Here is a 19,844-nt window from a genome sequence, read left to right as displayed (position 1 = left end):
AAAATTACCCTGACTGATGAGACACTACAGAGGAGCAACCTGAGAAACCAGGAAAGAAAGTGCATGAGGGCAGAACTTCTGTTCACGCTATACTGCAGACTGCAGCACCAACAAGTGCCCACTGCATTGCAGGCCCTGAATAAACACCTACCAACTGAATAAATGGTTAGACCATTAACTCCTCAATTGAGCCACAAAGCAAAAGAACTCCTCATGAGCCTGCATTTATCACTACTGCAAAATTCTACTAAACCTTAACTATACTTCAAATTCAACAGCAAGAAATGAAACCTTCAGCAAGTCAGAGATCCTAAAGCTGGCATTATATATCATGACCCAATAATTTTTTAATTATATATATATATCCGCAAGAAGCCAATTCAATAATTTGTTCTTGTGTTCTTCAGGACATTTATATGTTTACTAAGGAGTTAAGTTTTATGGAATCTAATATAATCATCATAGGCTAAGTTTCCTTAGTAGCAATACATAGTCTAGAAACCCACAGTGTTATACAAATGGGCCACAGTAAGATCAGCTCTCCTTGAGTCATTTCAAAATGTATACTGAAGTTCAAATGATAGCACTTAGTCTTAAACAATTGAGAAATTGTGAGGGAGTGAAGAAAGGCAACTTAGAAAAGACAACTACGCAGAAATTGCTATTCTCAAAGATCTTTGGGCATTCTGTATCATTTTACTAAGGTAATCTAAGATTTACAAACAGTTCTATTTTCTAAAACTAGAAAACAGAAAAGTCAGGGAAAAGTACTTACAGGTACTCTAGCAACCAGAGAAAGTACAAAATTAAGAAAATATAAGCAGATATGACGTATTTCTACCAGAGAGCTTTCTAATACACTATCACAGAGTAACATGTTTTCCACACAGTTTTCAATACATTAAGAAGTCAATCTTCCTCATTTTAAATATGAAGTAAAAACTTAGCTTTCAAATAATTTAATGTTTTTCCTAACAAGCACAATCCTCAGTATTAGTAAAAACAAAGATGTTTAACCGAACAACAATCACTTAAAACTCCCTTTAATGATTCCACAAATTACTATAGCTTAACAAATTTCTTGATAAATATATTTACAACGTACATGAAAAACCTGTATGCATGATAAAATATATTTCTACTGAGCTAGAGCAGACATAAATTAGTCAAAGTCACAGAAATATTTTGAAGAAATCTATAAATCAAACACCTAAAATTTGTATTAGGAGAAGTGGTCCACAGACTGAACTAAAATTCCCATGAAACAAAGCACAATAAAGACAGAAACTTACTTTTTAATTTCTTCTTCTACAAGATTAACTCCATCTTTTTGAGGATTAAGAAATTTATTCGTGGCACTGCCAAAGTCACAAAGTACATAGTTTCCACTATCATTCAACAAAATATTTTCTACCTTCAGAAAAAATAAATAATTAGTATTTTCAAAGTGAATTTTATTTTTATAACCATGTTTTTATAAAATAAACATTGAAAGGTTTGTGTCATATATACACAGAGACAGGAGTAAGATAAATTATGAGGAAGGACAAAAGAATCAGACCAAAAATATACTTGACTATGTCTACTGTTTCTCTTATTAAGAACAGAGAAATGCTTTTCCCATCCCAGGATGATTTTTGCAGGGGCCAAGAAGCCCCAAATCCTCTTTAAACCTCTTCTATGAAAAAAAGAAGAACTAGCAGCAGTCCAAGTCTATCTATACTGTACCTCCATTTTTATCATTTTCTGACACTTCAGTTTATCTATAGACAAGTAACAAAAACTATTAAAATTCTACCTGATTGACTTCTAATTCCATTTTTATCTACAATGCTCCACTAAAAAACACAATTTTGACTTTATGTGTTAAAGTTATACCGAATTATTCGGGAAAATGTAAACACTGCATATTCAAAACAACTAAAATGAACTACACTGTTTATCCAAATTAAAGGACAGAAGTCTGCAGGCATGCATTTCAATTTTGGCTTAATTTATATCATATTACTGTAGGTTTCCCTAGATGATGTTTTCATGGTTAACAATCTACATTTTAAATGACACCTTCTATTCTCTTGTATCTTAAGAGAATTTTATTATCACCTTTCATAAATTTTGTATAATCAGTCAGAATTGGGATTCATTCCTTCATTAAATATTTATTGAGACCCTGGCTATGTGCCAGGCACCACTGCAAATACTTGGATATATCACTACAAAAGAGAAAAATCCCTGCCCACATGGAGTTTACACTCTAGTAGAAGAGAACAGAAAGTAAACAATAAGCACAATACACAAGCAAATTATATAGTACCTTACAAGAAGGTAACAAGTGATAATAAAAGATACAGCAGGGTAAAGAGCAGAAATGTTAGGCTGTAACTATAGATAAGGTGTGTAAGACAGAACTCACTGAGAGAGTTAATCTGAGCAGACTTGAAGCGGGGTGAAAGTTTAGCCATGGGATATCTGGGCATATAGCATTTTGGGAAGAGAAATTTTTATAATCTTAGTGTTTGTGGGCATCAAAGAAGACACCTATGGTTTTAAATAATGTATGTAATGATATCTTGAGAAATATGATACCAGGAACTTTTAAATCCTCTTTGGGGACTTTTTCCAATGTAACAAGTGGGTACCCTACACAAGAGATCAGAGCCCACAAAAAGCTAAGATAAAATCACCTTAAAGACAATCACCACCAAATTATAGTAAATTATAGAAAACTACAGTAAATTATAAATAAGTGAGTAAAAAGACCCATTCAAGTTTGCCTCCAAAATCTCTGGAAAACATCCTGATGCTTAATATGGATTACAGGAAACAGGAGGAGAGCTGAACTGGACGAGAACAGTGTGGAAGGACACTCAACCTACATCAGTGAAGTTCACATTTTTGCTCATGTGAAACCTTTTTAAAAAGCCTACTAGGTACAACAGAAGCAGAGTAGAGGGCACAACATTCACTTCTACAGCCTAACTAGAAGCCCTCAGGGTCATGGAAAGCACAATTTCTATTCTACAGTCTTTACAAGGCCTCAGGAAATGAAGCCTGGGACAGAGAGACCCTTCTCAGTGCTGGTAATAAAACCTAGTATAGATGAAGATAGTCAAAGAACATTTTAATGCTAAAGTTTAAAATGTATTCATCCATAAGTAGTCTAAAATTCCTACCTTCAGATCCCGGTGAATTATTGGAGTCTTACACTGATGCAATCTGGCAACAGCTTCACAGGTATCACAGAATATCCGTAACACTTCTGCTTCCGTGAAACCTGTCTGCAGCTTCTTATTCATCTGATTCACTACCTGTCCAGCTAACCAAAAAAAAAATTTTGAGAAGACATATTTTTAGTAAAAGAAGACTACCACAAAGAATTAAAGAAATTCCTGTATGGTCTCAGGTAACAGGGAATTGGCTTTTTCATAATGCTCATGTAAGGAGCCTTACTGTACCATATCATATTGACTCAAAGACATGCATTTTCATATTTTACATCTCTGAAATGAAAACATCTTAAGATAGATGCTACTAGCCATTTTTTAAGATTTTAACATCTCTGAAATCAAGATATACTTTATAATTGATGGCATCATGGATTTGAAGAAACAGTTATTCAACACTGCGCTAGCTATTGGATAAAGAGAGGTGAGCAAAAATAAAGTTTATATTATCATGGAATTTATAATCTAAAAGCATAGATAAACATTAAGCCATTACAAAAATAAACACATATAATTATATACAATAAAGATAATATGAGAGGAACCTAAATTTAAAAACCTCCTTGGTGAAGGAGGATGGGGAGGAGAGGGTGTCAGATGAGGTCTGTCTGGGGAAGTGATATTTATGTTGAGACTGTAGGATGATTAGGAACCAGCCAGGCAGAGATCTGTGAGAAAAGCATGCTAGCAACAGCAAGCAACATGCACAAAGGCCTCCAGTTTGGAAAAGAGCTTTAAAACTTTGAATAACTTAAAACCAATGGAGGTATGGTCTAAGAAGCAGAGAAGAGGTAAAGTGACATGAAAACTGACAAGACAGCTACCCATCAGCCATATTTTAGATTTATCTTGACAACCAGGGAAACTTCCTGATCTAGCTTTTTAAAGGATCTCCTTGATTATGAGGGAATCACAAGAGTGGAAATGGAGAGATGGGTTAAGATGCTTATGCTCTAGGGGCGCCTGGGTGGCTCAGTTGGTTAAGCAACTGCCTTCGGCTCAGGTCATGATCCTGGAGTCCTGGGATCGAGTCCCGCATTGGGCTCCCTGCTCGGCAGGGAGTCTGCTTCTCCCTCTGACCCTCCTCCCTCTCATGCTCTCTGTCTCTCATTCTCTCTCTCTCAAATAAATAAATAAAATCTTTAAAAAAAAAAAGATGCTTATGCTCTAAATTTCAGGCCCCCTGAAAAAGACAATGGGCAGAATAACTTACTAAACTCAAATAGTCATACCAATGAGCCCTGAGAGGATGATTATATATTACATATATCAAAATAATCAATAGTCTAATGACAATTCTAAATTATTAAGAAAAAGTTTACCATCATCTAAGAACACAAGTGAATATGTGATTCATTCAGAAAGCATTCTAATAAAAATCAAGTTTGGGAATTGCTAATTTGAAACTTTCCTTTAACAAAGTTGGACAAATGAACCTTTACTACTTTGTAATCTGCAAGAAGGTGCATACACACCTGTTCCTTTTATTATTACTGTCTAAACAGCATGCTCATGCATTTTCTCAGGCTGGGTTTCTTCTTAAAATTTTAAAGCAGAAAAGATATCAAATTTTACCTATCAATCCCCAATTTTCAGAACACTCAAGTATATTTGGTTGCAATTTATTCAGAGTATCTCAAGATTGAGGCACCTGACCATGCAGCAATTTCCTCCATCCTTTTGTGTGTTAGACACGGAACTTGTTTTAACCAAAAATTAAACAGGATGAAAAGTGTTTTATTGGTGCTCATTCACATTCTTGAAATATCATTTCATAGCTGAAGAAATCATAACCTTGAACTCAATGTTCAATTCCTCTCCCAAACTTTCAATGTTGTAATGAGTAGAATAAATTTTAAACCAATGTTAATCCTCTTTCTGCCATTCAGAGGTCTTGAATCACAAAATCTAAGACCCCAGAAAAAGCTAACAGCTGTATTTGAGCTGCATTTCAAATGTTGAAACAAATAAAATTTCATTATGCAAAATCAAAGTCCCCTGAAAATTAAAGATTATTCCAATGAGAAACAAAAGAACCAGATTCAGAAATCAAAAAAAGTATACTTGTATTTCTACTATCTCTATGAGAAAAATATCCCGAGGACAGCTTGATAGTGCCAGGGAAAAGGATCATATAAAACAGAGCCACTCTAAACCCAGCAAACCCACCCTCATGTGAATGAGCCCAGTCAAAATGAACAGTGTCATTCCACCAAGCTCAGTCTAGAACAGATGACCCACTGATACACAATAATAAATGATTGTTGTTTTAGGCTATTGACTTTTAAGATGTTTTGTTACTAAGCAAAAGCTAATAGGTATATCATCCACGGGAATTTCTGTCAAACACCTCCTGGAAATAAAAGCTCTCTCTTTTCCCTCTCTCACTCTGTTTTTTTGTTTTTGTTTTTTTAAGTAGGCTCCACGCCCACCCCCCAGTGAGGAGTCCAACAAGGGGCTTGAACTCATGACCCTGAGACCAAGACCTGAGCTGAAATCAAGAGTCAGACACTTAACCGACTGAACTACCCACACACTCAGAAGTTCTTTTCATACAGTAATGGAAATATATTCAAATTCAATTCTGATTTCTGGAAGTCTGATTTCTGGAAATCTTACCTAAAGCATGTAATCTCTCTTTAACCTATATATATCAGAGTATTAGCAAATTACAGTGTCAAATCTTGAACCTACAAAGATCTAATATTTATTACAAAAGATGACTGTAAATATTTGACACCTGAATCCATGATGGGGCATATCAGCTATATAATACATTCTTCTACATCCTGTACAGTTTTATCCCTACGTAATCAAAACCAATGTACCTGATCTATATTCGTAACATTGACTGCCTTACAAAAGTACCTTCATTCTTAAACAATTTTATGTAATATAATTAGCTTCTATAGAAGAAGTAAGGGGAAAGTAATTATTCTCCCATTCTCTACCCCTCCAACTCACTCCTCCCCCATGAAAAGAAAAGGAACTTATCTAATTGATTCATCTGAGAAAAAGGAACTGAGCATGCTCTATTCAGATCCTCCAGATTCCTTCTCTAGGATATAATTGCCCACTCAGAGGGTACAATCTGATCTACAGTACATGCAGTAAGCTTAACTGGTGAAACATTTGAAGAAAACTTCTAACATAAAAAAGAAGGCGTAATAACAAACAGAAAAAAAAACCAGAAAAACAAAAACACAAGGAACAGAAGAAAACTTTTTAAAAACTATAATTAATAACTGCAGACAACAAAAGATTTGCACCTAAAACAAGAGGAAGGTGCATTTTAACAAAGAACAATGTTGAGAGAACAGAAAGAGTTCCTGGAAATTAAAAATAACATAGCAGAAATACCAAATTCTATAGAGGAGCTAAAAGATATATTTAAGGAATGCTCCCACCACAAGTAGAATTTTTAAAAAGAGAAGAAAAAGAGAGGAACAGGGAAAATGAAGGAGAGAAAAAAATTGAGTGCCCAGAAATAAAGATAGCAAAATTGACCCATAACCAAGGCAATATACTTGATATTTTAGAATGCTAGAGATAAAGATTCTAAGTGTCCATGGAAAAAAAGAGGTCACCTAAAAAAAACCTGAAGAATCATAATGCATCAGATTTCTCAATAGCAGCAAACACTAGGGGAAAAAAAATGGAATAATGCCTTCAAAATTCTAGATCAAAATTATTTCTAACCTATAACACTTTAGTCAGCCAAATTAACAATTAAATATGGATGTAGAATAAAAATACTTCTATATATGCAAGGTTTCAAAAATGTTTCCTTCCATAATTCATTATCAGAAAGCTAATGAAAAATGTACTCTATTCCAAGGAGGTAGTTAAAAACAAGGAGGGAGGCATGAGCAGTAGGGACTCCCAAGATAGGAAGGCAAAGAGAATTCCCAGAATGACAGCTAAATGCTGTTCAAAATTAAGCAGAACTGAAGTCTCCTGAAAGGATGTTTCTATGGAAGAAAAACTAAAATTGACACAAGTATTTAAATGTTTAAGCATACTGCATAAAGACTGACACTTCCATTGGGGAATGTGGGGCTAAAATACTAATATATATGGAGAAGGAAATGAGGCAAATAAAAAATGGAGTAATTATTAACTCCAGGAAAAGAATTTAAAAGTACAAGAAAGAAAATGTAATCACAGACTATTACATATCACAGTTAAATGACAAACAAAATAATTTAAACACCAATTATTAATTTAATCTAAAAACTAAGAATATACTACTCTCACAGTAAAATCCTCATCTTTACTTGGAGATACTATCTAAAACATAAAATCAGAGCTAGCACTAGCAAACTTGCATTCAAGAGCCTCCTCATGCCCAGAATCACATACTTCCCCTGATTTTGTAAGTTCCCTCTTTTTCATACCCCAAGGATCTCATTAAAACTACAGACTCTCCTCTACATAATGAAGTGTAGAAATATGGAATAAATATGAGGAGACATATCTTAAGGATTTTTAAAGTGAATGCCTCTGAGGAAAGGGATGGGGCAAGATAATGATTTAGACACAGCTTAACAGAATTCTTTGACTTTTTAAAACTTATATATGAATTACTTTGATAAAAATAAAAATTCCATGTGAATCAGCTTGCTAATTCAAACCAGATAAAAAATTTTTTTTTAATTTCTTAAAACGCAAAAGCATGCCTTGCTCAAAATATAGCTCAGGTCACTTTAAAATTTGTCCCCTGGAGCATCTGGGTGGCTCATTAAGCGAACAGCTCCTGATTTTGACTTAGGTCATGATCTCATGGTCATGATCTCCTCATGACTCTCTCTCTCAAATAAATAAATAAATCTTTAAAAAATAAAAATTAAAAAATAAAATTTGTCCCCTAAAAACTGAAATTCATTTGGTTTCCCTTTTAAAATGTCTTCTGGATGACAATTAAACTCATCCAAGGTTATGATTATGCCAGATTCAATTATCTTTAAAAAAATAGCCAAGGGCTATCTTTACAAGTAACAAGGGCTACTCTATCCAGCTAAGAGCACCACAAATGCTGGAACTCAGGAAAGTGGAGTAAAGAACATCAATATCTTCTCCTTAAAGAGATCACAATGTTTTACAGTATGAAATATAAATAAGGGAAAACATCTAATTTTTTTATGTTATATATGGAAATAACTTACAAGTATATCATAATAGATATTATAATACTGATTCACTTCATTTTCCCCTATCCTTCCCTCCTTACAAAACTAGAGTAAATGAAACTATATTTTCTCCACCACCACCACCATCTTCCTCCTCCTCCATCATTCAGGAAATGACAAGTGTTTCTAATATTATAATTAAAAATCATAACTGTCTTAAGAGAATCTAAATATAAACCAAGGCTCCTCACAGCCCAAAATGCCAGATACAGTCTGTTTTAAAAAAAAAAAAAAAAAAAAGCAAGTTTGCAGGAAATGACTTAATTGCCCCCTTCAAACACATTAAATTAAAAAGTTTTAAAAGGGCGCCTGGGTGGCTCAGTTGGTTAAGCGACTGCCTTCAGCTCAGGTCATGATCCTGGAGTCCCGGGATCGAGTCCCACATCAGGCTCCCTGCTCAGCGGGGAGTCTGCTTCTCCCTCTGACTCTCCTCCCTCTCATGCTGTCTCTCATTCTCTCTCTCTCAAATAAATAAATAAAATCTTTAAAAAAAATAAAAAATAAAAAAATAAAAAGTTTTAAAATTATTATTATTAAGGCATACTACACCAGTAAATTTCTTTGAAATACCATAAGAGATCCAAATAAAATATAGTTTTTAACCTTCTGATATTTATAAAAGAACCCCAAAAGACTATGTAAGTTTATAAATATTACAGATCAAAATGCATCTAAATTTATTATATTTAATAATATTGAATATTAACATGATAGAGTGTTGGAAAAAAATCTTATAACACTAACATTGATAAATTATGCTCTTCTTTGTTGGACTATAAAAGAAACATATAGGGAGGATGATGTGTAACTGCTCTTCACCTGCTTGGATTTCTTGTTTTAAACCAACAGCACTTTTCTAAATTGTCGTTTATATGCTCCTATCATCACTACAGCAAGGATGACTAGATTTTAAGTATTCTTCACAGCGTTCCTTAATTAGATAATTAAAGCTGAGATTACAATAAGTGTCTAGAATCAGGTGACAGCTGCCCTAGGAGAAACCAAAAAACACCTAGGAAACCATTTTAAGGGCAATTTTTTTTTTCAGTATAAAACAAATATAGAAAAATACTTACCTCGACAATATTCCATTAAGATAAGCACTTCCCATACATTATCACTAATTGAATTAACAGCACAGTCCAAATAACTCACAATATTTTTGTGACCAGACAGCTCTTTCTGAAAAATAATAATTGAAAAACATACATTTTAAAGCTCTATTAGCAATGTTTTGAAGTCTAAATTAATATAAAGAATTTCAAAGAGTAAATGAAGCATAAGTATGGAATCTGACATATTTCAAAAAGGTTTCTACAGTTTCAATGAAAAGTTTACTTACATGTGGATGAACACTAATTTTTAAATTCAATCAGGAAGAAAGAGATAGTTCACGCAAAACCAACAGTATCCAAAAGTGTGCAAGAGAGTCCTTTGGGACTCAAGAATATAATATCAGAACTTTTATTTTTAGCTAAAAAATTTTTTTAAATTAAGCTCTAATATTTATGAACTAACAATTATACTCTCACTTGTTTGTTTTGCCTGCAACATACTGCAATTTATGTGTACCTAGTTAAGTGGATTTATGAATGTATATACTTTAAATAACCTACAAAATGAACAAGTGGCTAAAAAAATTTCTATTAAGAAACCATAGGTTAAAGATAATACTAATAATACAAGTAGAAAGAAATAAGAAAAAAATGGCAAATCTGACACTTTTGTTCCTGGTACAAGATAATGATCAGCATGTGATGAGGTTAAAAATAATCATCTAATTAGGTCGGTCTGGAAATTAAAAAACAATTATCAACAATGCTTTTTAAAATAAATTTACACCCACTATCATTAATAATAAACCCAATTTTAACTGTAATTTGGCAGCTGAACATGTGAATAATTCATAAACACATAAATATAATGGTAGATGGGCAACAAAAAAATTTGAAAGACCACTGTTCTAAAGAGCTAATCTCCCTAAATTCTGTGTTCAAAAGCACAGAATTTAAGTGTTGCTGCTACTGATAATGACTATATTTTACATATCAAAATTACACAATTTCTATTGAAAGAAAGAATTATGGTACAATAGTACCATACCTAGACTCAAGTTCAAGAACTTAGTCTAAGAACCCCTATTATCTTGGGGTAAATCTCTTCACCCTTTTGACTAAAAGCTTTCTAAAAAGCTTTTAAAAGCCAAGTCTCAAAGCCTGATCAACTCTAGTCTAATTAGGGAATGGGGAGAATAAAAGCAAAATGAGTTAAGTCATGTTGTATAAATGTACCTATCTCTGAACAAAAGGGATCAAAACGTATTGATAAAGATGTTGATATAAAATAGGAAATCTCTAAGCAACTGAATAAGAAGGAATGATATTAACAAGTGTTTACATGGATGTGGAAAAACTGGAATTCCCATACATTGCTGATGTGAACATAAAATGGTTCAGCTGCTATAGAAAACAGTTTAGTGGTTCCTAAAAAAGTTAAACACAGAATTACCATAACCCAGCAATTCCACTCCTAAATATAAACCCAAAAAACTGAAAACAAATACTCAAACAAATACATATACACACATATTCATAGCAGCACTATTCACAACGGCCAAAAAGTAGGAACAGCCCAAACGTCCATCAATGGTTTTTTAAAAAAGTCCATCAACAGATGAATAAACAAATTGTGATAGATAGATGCACACATACCATGTGGATGAACCTCAAAAACATGCTAAGTGAAAGAAGCCAGACACAAAAGGGGACATATTGCATGACTCCATTTACATGAAATATCCAGAATAGCTAAATCCACAGAGACATAACACAATGGGTGGTTGCCAGGGGCTAGAACAAGGTAGGAATGGGAGCAACTGCTAACTGGGCAGGGGATATCCTTTTGCAGTGATGAAAAGGTTCAGAACTAGACAGAGGTGGTGACTGCACAACATCATGAATGCACTAAATGCCCAAACTGTTTGCTTTAAAAGAGCTGATTTTAATAAATAAATAACAAAATACATAAAATAGCTGATTTTACATTATGCAATTTCACTTCAATAAAACAGAAATTTTAAATATATATTAGCACTTGATAAACAGTAGATGAGAGCAGGAAGAAAACAGAAGAAAAAGAGAAGGGGAGGAGGAAGAGAAAGAAGAGGTGGAGGAAGAGGAGGAGGAAGGAGAGAAGAAGAAAGAAGAGGTGGAGGGAGGAGGGAAGAAGAGAGAAAGGAAGAAGACTGGGGGAAGAAGTCCGGAAGAATGGGAGGAAGGAAAAGAGGAGGAGAAAGAAGATGTGGAAGAAAAGGTTGAGGAAGAAGGGGAGGAGGGAGAGAGGAGGAGAAAGAAGTAGAGGAAGTGGGGGAAAGATGGGGGGAGAAAGGAGAAGAAGAAGAGGAAGAGGAAGAAGAAGAGGTGGAGGAAGAGGGGAGGGAGGAAGAGGAGGAGGAAGAAAAAGAAGAGGTGGAGGAAAAGGGAGAGGAAGAGGAAGAGGAAAAGTAAGAAAAGGAAGAATAAGGGAGAAGGAAGAGGAGAAAAACAAGAAGAAGCCATCCAGAGCACTGAGAAAAAGATAGCCTAGAAAAAAAGAAAATTTTTATTTTGTACTTTTTTTAACTGTTTAGTTAACCAAGTTACTGAAATTTCTTTAATAACCTATTAAAATATTTTTTACTTTTCCTAATATTTAAAAAGAATTTTTCCTTTATTGAAGGTTATCCTTCCAGATACTGCAGAGTACATCCCAAAAAAAAGTAATAACAACAATAAACTTTACAGCATGATTTTAAAAATGAAAAGCAAAACAAATTGTTGTTGAAGACAAACACATTACACTGAATGTATTAATAAACACCATGGGAAAGGTAAACACCAAATTCAGGACAATGGTTTCTTTTTGAAAGAGAACAGTACAGGGATACAGCTAGGAAGGAATCTACAGAAGGCTTCAACTGTATCTGTAAGATTTTAATTCTTAAGTTGGGTAGTGCATAAAGTGGTATTTATTACATAATTCTCTAATTTTTCTATTCTCAAAATATTCCATAATTAAAATGTATTTTAAAAAAGGGGAAAAAGAAAAAGCAGAGTAGTCTGCCCCTTCAACTACAATAAGGAAGAGAAGGTAAAGGAGGACGAGTTGACTATATTTAGCCCTAAGTAGGACTATAAAGAATGCACTTCAAAGGTTTTCTAGACGTGAATAAGCCAATAAGCAGCTTGCCTAAAAGCTGGTTAATGTTATAGTGCAAAACCAAAAGAAAATACACCAAATTTTTCAAATGGAATTACTCTTTCACTTACCATAATTGTAATTTCCCTTTTACAAATGTTGAGGTCTGGCATGTTATTGACATACATTCGTTTCAATGCATGGCGGATTCCACCATGTGTCCGCACCAGGAAAACCGTGGAGAATCCACCTAAAAGAACAAGCATCGATTAATCACAAAGAATCAGAAACTACTATCAAAATGATGTAGTATCACTGAGGAGCTTAATCTCAAGACAAAAATAATAGCAAGACAAAAATAATAGCAAGCAACTATTTTATTAGATTAAAAGCCAAAACACTGGCTTCCTATGACTATCACAAAGTAGCACATAGAAAATAACATGCTTCTCAAATAAATATGCTTCTCTTTTAAAGGTTAAAATACTAAAATTTCATTTTGCCTTGTACGTAACGTGGAAAATGTCACTACATACTGCATTACTACAGTTTGGCACATATAGTGATTGTCTCCCCACAAGCCTCCCCCTCTCTGTGATAACAAAACACTGATGTTATTTGAGATATCAACAGGATCAGATGGGTGGGTTCCCCTCCAGTTCCAGGGGATGAACCAACGCTGTTATACGACGATAATGAATCTCATTTCCTCTTGTCAGTATCTGATTTAGGACTGGATATGTAACCAATTTTGCTATGGGACATAAGGGAAAATTGGCTGGGTACCGTAGGGAAAGACTGTCCACCCAGAAAAAAAGAGAGACTTGTGAAGAACACCATGCTCTTCTGTTGGCTTTTGGATTTTGTTATATATGAATATGATGTTTAGACCTACTGCAGCTATCTGTGGCCATGATGGACCAGATAGGACCATGATGGACCAAAAGGGTCAGAGCAAAAATGACCCAGAACACTGACATAGTTAGGCTACTTAATTAGACAACTCTGGAACCACCTCCTTCCAGAAGTCTTTTTTTTTTTTTTTAAGATTTTATTTATTTGACAGAGAGAGAGAGAGCAGCAGAGGGGAGAGGCAGAGGGAGGGGGAGAGGCAGAGGGAGAGGGAGAGGCAGAGGGAGAGGGAGAAGCAGACTCCTGGCTGAGCAGGGAGCCTGATGCAGGGCTCGATCCCAGGACCCTGAGATCATGACCTGAGCTGAAGGCAGACGCTTAACCGACTGAGTCACCCAGGCGCCCCCTCCTTCCAGAAGTCTTACATGATATAAATGTCCTCATTATTTATGCCACAGTTATTTGGACAGTCTGTTAACTGCAATTGAGAAAGCAAATCCAAAACACATCGCTAGGTATTCTCAAGAACAATTACTTCTGTCACATCTAAACAAAGACTTCCACCTGAAGTCTTTAAAGCTCATCCTGGCAAAGGATATTACATTGCTTAATGTAGTTTAAAACAAAAAATGGTGTGTCACTTTTATCAGTTCCCCTATAAAGCAGCATCCTGAGCAATGATAAGGCATCTGCACTCTGATTCAATGCGAAACAGTCAAAGGAAAAGTAAACTATTGGGGATAAATGACAGGGGGGAAAAGAGAGTTCCTAAGACACTCCAGAATCAGTATGGATTCAATCCAGGGTCTTCATATCCCACAACTGCAATTCCAAGAAACTGTAAAACTCCTACCTTGTAGATTTGGATTTCCACATATACAATGTCGGGGAAATCAAATCACCCAACTCACAAGGGGGTTACCAGGAAAGAAAAAGATGATATTCGGGAAAGTCACTTGAAGTAAAAGCTCTAACAATGCAGGGAATTTTTTTAAAAGAAGTTCACTTAGCATTAGTTTCATATGTAAACATTAAGAAATTAGTAGCACTAATAAAGTACTACTTCAACCATTCAAATCTCATTTGATTTAAAAAAATTTAAAGAAAATGCTAAAAGTCAGGTCTAGATATAGAGGTAGTATGAGTATAGGTCAAGATAAATTATTTAACAGCATTCATTTTGAGATATTTTTCTAGAGATTCCCCTAGAACAATGCTTCCCAAATACAGCTATGTATCAGAATTGCCTGTTGAGCTGGTAACAGAGAGAGAGAGAATGAATTTATCTTGAATGGTTTTCCAAGTTCTGACCCAAGTCTGAATCAGAAAGCCTCAGTCAGGCCGTGTGTGTGTGTGTGTGTGTGTGTGTGTGTGTGTGTGCGCGCGCGCGCGCGCGTGCGCGTGTGTGTGTGTGTGTGTGTGTAACCCTCTACACTTTATATAATTCTACTTGTGTATATGTTCTTATAAATACATAATAATGTAAACTGGTTATTAACTGGGGGAATGGGGAGCAGTCTCCCAGTTGGTTCTGACGTACACCCTAGCTAAGTATCCACTGAATCAGAGATAAAGTTCCCAGAGGAGTCATGGATCCTATATATCCATTCTCAACCACCCACAAAACAAAGTAACTTTATGCCCATGAATTAGGAAAACTAGGGAAAAAATTTTAAGTTTCCTTCATAAAACCCCTAGTCCTAAAAGTTTAAGTTTGCTAATTTCACTAATCCGAAATTAGACCTAAATCCGGCCAGATGTTAAATTTTCTAAATAGAGAGATAATGTGTTCATCAACTTATTTATACCTAAACAAGGTAAATAATGGTCATTAATAGTGCCTGCCTTGAGAATGAAAGGGAATAATTCATTTGTATTTCTCCAAATACTATATTTTCCAGCAAATTCTGATAATTAATTAGCTAATATTATTTGCTTGAAGAATGCATTTAGTGGTAATTAGTGAAGACATCATAGCAATCCAAGAAAGGAGTATCATCTGCTTGCCACCAACCCATATCTACCAAATTCTTCAACACATATTTTTCCTCAGAGAAGTCTTTCATGACCAATCCAATTCATGCTCATCATTCATCACTCCCTCAGAATTTTTGTCTATAGAGTTTTGACTACATTATCATGTACTTCAATTCTCAACTCACCACATACACTTATCACAAGATTACTGGCAGTTAACCACAAATTCCCCTTATTATATATTTCTATGTCCAATTCAACATATTGTTCAAGTCCAAGCAAAGGCACAGTTGTTAATTAAAGCTATATTTATAATTCCAAATATGGGGCTATGAGGGTATTATAAAGCATTCCAAATGTGCCCAAAATCCCAAGAAAATAAAAGAACTAATGACATATTGGTCTGACAAAGTAAAATGGGAAATAAATGTGTATTTATGCAACTTAACATGAGAAGGAAAATTACTAGTATCTTTTATAATCTATAAATCATATAATATAGGCATTCCTTCCCATTTGTGGGTATATATTCTGAAAAGCAATGATTATCAGCCTCGGCCCATTTGTTTCCAGGGTAAGACATGCGGTTCACATGTGCAACCACTGCACAGGTGGCCAAATTTAAGTATCACCTCTTTTCTCCCCAACCCAACACAAAAAGTAATCATATTTAAATGAAGGAGTGGCTTTAAGCCAACCTAAATCTGTTTCAGTTAACAGTATTAAAATAATGACAATGTAGCTGGCACCTGACTGAATACCACCTTGGAAAGCACTGCTCTAGAGGTGCCAGGTGTCCTTGGTAATTGTGTATTTCTACACACTAACTTTTCTTCCTGATTAACCATTCCTCCTATTAAAAGCCATTATTTTTTCATGCTTTCATTTGTCTTTTAATTTACTGATGGTGCATATATTTGTAACTCTCCTCAAATGTGTTCAGAAAGATAACATGAAAAAAGGAAAACATGAATGACAGAACCAGTTTCTTTCTTTATTCTCCCTGCACTTCCTCTGGTACAGATGTTAATTTACCAACTAGAAGTACCCCAAGGAGTAGAAATTCATCAGGAACAAAATAATCCTGAGAACACCACTAAGTAGTCCACTGGGTTAAGTGAACAAGAAAGTAAGGACCTCGGGACACCTGGGTGGCTCAGTCGGTTAAGCATCTGCCTTCAGCTCAGGTCATGATCTCAGGGTCTTGGAATCGAGCCCCACATGGGGCTGCCTGCTCACAGGGAGCCTGCTTCTCCCTCTCTTCCCCACTTGTGCTTTCTCTCGCTCTCTCTCTCTTAAAAAAATAAATAAAATCTTTAAAAAAAAGAAAGGACCTGGATTAAGATATTAGTTTTATATTGTAATCAACCTGAGATAAATCATAATCAACAGGGGCGCCTGGGTGGCTCAGTCGTTAAGCGTCTGCCTTCGGCTCAGGTCATGATCCCAGGGTCCTGGGATCGAGCCCCACATCGGGCTCCCTGCTCTGCGGGAAGTCTGCTTCTCCTTCTCCCCCTCCCCCTGCTTGTGTTCCCTCTCTCACTGTGTCTCTCTCTGTCAAATAAATAAAATCTTTAAAAAAAAAAAAAAAAAATCATAATCAACAATCCTCCATTTAATCTCAAGTGTCAGTCACCCAGGAAATCCTCCAATTACCTTATACTGATAAAGTTTGTTTTTAAGGTAATTTTTACATAGGTTTTATCAGATAATACTTATACAAGTGTCTGGTTTAAAATATAGATACCAGGGCGCCTGGGTGGCACAGTCGGTTAAGCGTCCAACTCTTGGTTTCAGCTCAGGTCCTGATCTCAGGGTTGTGAGACCGAGCCCCACAAGGGTTCCACACTCAGCACAGGGTCGGCTTGACCCTCTCTCCCTCTCCCTCCAAAACCACACGTATGCATGCTCCCTTTCTCTCTCAAATAAATAAATCTTTAAATAAAATAAAATAAAAAATAAAACATAGATACCCATATACAAGGTTTAGCCTTCCTCCTTCCACACCTTTTTTTTTGACGAAAATAGAATCATCTCCAGGGACTACAATAACACATGGCTTAACTCATCATTTTTAATAGTTGCATAGTATACTATACCATGTAAATACCATAATTTGATCACCTCCAAAGTGATGGTCATTCAGGTTAGTCTGGTGTTTTATTTATCTGTCTCTTGCCATTACGGACAATGAAGATTGCATTAAACACCCTTGTACAATCATTCTTAAAGACTGGTGCTTTTGTTCCTGTGGCATAGATTTCCAAGGTAAATCCACCAAAGGAAAAATACATTTCAGATTCAATACTGCCAGGCTAGACCCAAAAAGGCTGTGGCAAATTCCACCAGGAACCTAAGAGCCAGTTTTCTCACATGTTCACCAGGACACTTAAAACTTTGCCAATTTGATAAGACTTAAGGCGCTGTTATTTCTATCTTGCATTCCTCTCATTACCAGTGAAATTGAGCATCTTTACCTCTTTTTGCTGGCCACTTATATCCCCTCTTCTGTGACTTGCCTTCCTATCACTGGTCCCTTTTTCTAAAGAGTTATCTTTTTCTTTCAACCACAGGAGAGCATTATAGAACTCTCTTAACATACAAAAGTTGTATCTATTTGGTCTATCACTTATTCCATTTGGTATATGATGGCCTATTTTGCAAATTCAAAAACACATGTTTAATAATTTTATGAACGTAAAAAACAGCATGCCAGGACACACACCAAAGCTTGACTCAGAATCATAGAATTGGGGAAAGAGGAACTTAATTTTCTCTTTTTTCTTTTTTTTAAAGATTTTATTTATTTGACAGAGAGAGTAAGAGAGCACAAGCAGGGGGAGCAGCAGAGGGAGAGGAAGAAGCAGGATCCCCACCAAGTAGGGAGCCCAAAGTGGGGCTCAATCCCAGGACCCTGGGATCATCATGACCTGAGCCCAAGGCAGATGCTCAACCGACTGAGCCACCCAGGCGCCCCTAATTTTTTCTTTATATGCCATTGTAGTGTTGGCTGTTATACGGAGTGTGTGTTTTATTGGAAATTTTTAGAGAAATAATGTAGAATACTTTTTTTTTAAAGATTTTATTTATTTATTTGACAGAGAGAGACACAGCGAGAGCAGGAACACAAGCAGGGGGAGTGGGAGGGGGAGAAGCAGGCTTCCCGCGGAGCAGGGGGCCCGATGCAGGGCTTGATCCCAGGACCCTGGGATCCTGACCTGAGCCAGAGGCAGATGCTTAACAACTGAGCCACCCAGGCGCCCCAAGAATACTTCTTTTAAATGAATGAGAAAAGAACTCATCAACTTAAAAACAGATATAGGAAAAGTACTTTCCACTGCTAAACAGTAAAAGCAGCATACAAAAGCAAGTCACACAAAGTCAAGAGATTTCCAATTAATATATTGTGGTCTCAACAGAAGCATCTCCGACTGTACTCCTCCATAACAGAAATAAAAGGATTTTTTTTTAAAGATTTTATTTATTTATTTATTTATTTGACAGAGAGAGATAACAAGAGCAGGAACACAAGCAGGGGGAGTGGGAGAGGGAGAAACAGGCCTCCCGCCAAGCAGGGAGCCTGATGCGGGGCTTGATCCCAGGACCCCGGGATCATGACTTGAGCCGAAGGCAGACGCTTAACGACTGAGCCACCCAGGCGCCCCTAAAAGGATTTTTAAAGGCATAAATCCATAAGGTCCAAGAGAATGAAAGAGACAAGACATGCCAACAAAATTTTGTAAGATGAAAAACTTAGGGACACACAGTACAGGATTAAACAGAACAGGGAAAGACCACACCAAGCATCTGATTAGGAGAGGGAAGGAGCAAGGATGAGCAAGAAGCAAGCCTAGTCTAATGGCATAAACCTGAAAAACTAAAGAATTACGGGGGCCCTTTGAATGCAGGGAGAGGACTGAGAAAATAGGAAGACTGGCTTAAAGTCTTCATAAAAGCATCAGACCTCTAGATTCCCTACCCCATTCCTCATAGTCAAGCCAATACCAACCCCCAGGCAGGGTGAGTTAAACCAGCAGTAATCTGGGACACCAGACACCATTTGTAGGCATGGGGACAGGAGGGGAAGGAAAGGTGTAGTCCTAAAAACAGGAGAATTAAATAAAAGTATACACACTGAAAAGAGAATCTCCACCTCAATCCAAGACCACTGTTCAGCTACAAGAACCAGACAAACAAGAGTGCATCCTAATCACAACAAAGAAGTTCTCTTCTTGGAAACTGGATAAAAAAAAAAATACAGATACTGAAATTTGGGAGTCACAGAATGAAAACAAAGTGGCTTTCTGACTCATCACATTGAAGTGAAGCCTGAATCAAGAAACCCTTATAATTTACACAAAGCCCTTCCAATCATCACTTTAAAGAGTCTCACTCTTTAAAAAAAAAAAAAAAGACAAAAAACAAA

The 19,844-nt window shown here is 35.9% G+C and overlaps 1 protein-coding gene across 3 annotated transcripts in view; it reads right to left on the bottom strand.

Moving 5' to 3' along the window:
* Nucleotides 1–19,844, bottom strand: part of BMP2K (BMP2 inducible kinase) — a 130,442-nt gene that overhangs the window by 65,198 nt on the left and 45,400 nt on the right. For all 3 annotated transcript variants that reach the window (XM_032400610.1, XM_032400611.1, XM_032400612.1), the window contains exons 2-5: nucleotides 12,721–12,839; nucleotides 9,490–9,595; nucleotides 3,174–3,316; nucleotides 1,293–1,414 (exon numbers count right to left, since the gene is read on the bottom strand). In XM_032400610.1, the coding sequence (XP_032256501.1) occupies nucleotides 1,293–1,414; nucleotides 3,174–3,316; nucleotides 9,490–9,595; nucleotides 12,721–12,839 (490 nt within the window). The remainder of the gene's footprint in view (nucleotides 1–1,292; nucleotides 1,415–3,173; nucleotides 3,317–9,489; nucleotides 9,596–12,720; nucleotides 12,840–19,844) is intronic.

Source organism: Phoca vitulina, unplaced genomic scaffold (assembly GCF_004348235.1).
Source record: "Phoca vitulina isolate PV1807 unplaced genomic scaffold, GSC_HSeal_1.0 scaffold3, whole genome shotgun sequence".
NCBI classification, from domain to species: domain Eukaryota; kingdom Metazoa; phylum Chordata; class Mammalia; order Carnivora; family Phocidae; genus Phoca; species Phoca vitulina.
The sequence above is the reverse complement of the archived record's forward strand: the minus strand, read 5'-3'. Positions and strand labels throughout refer to the sequence as shown.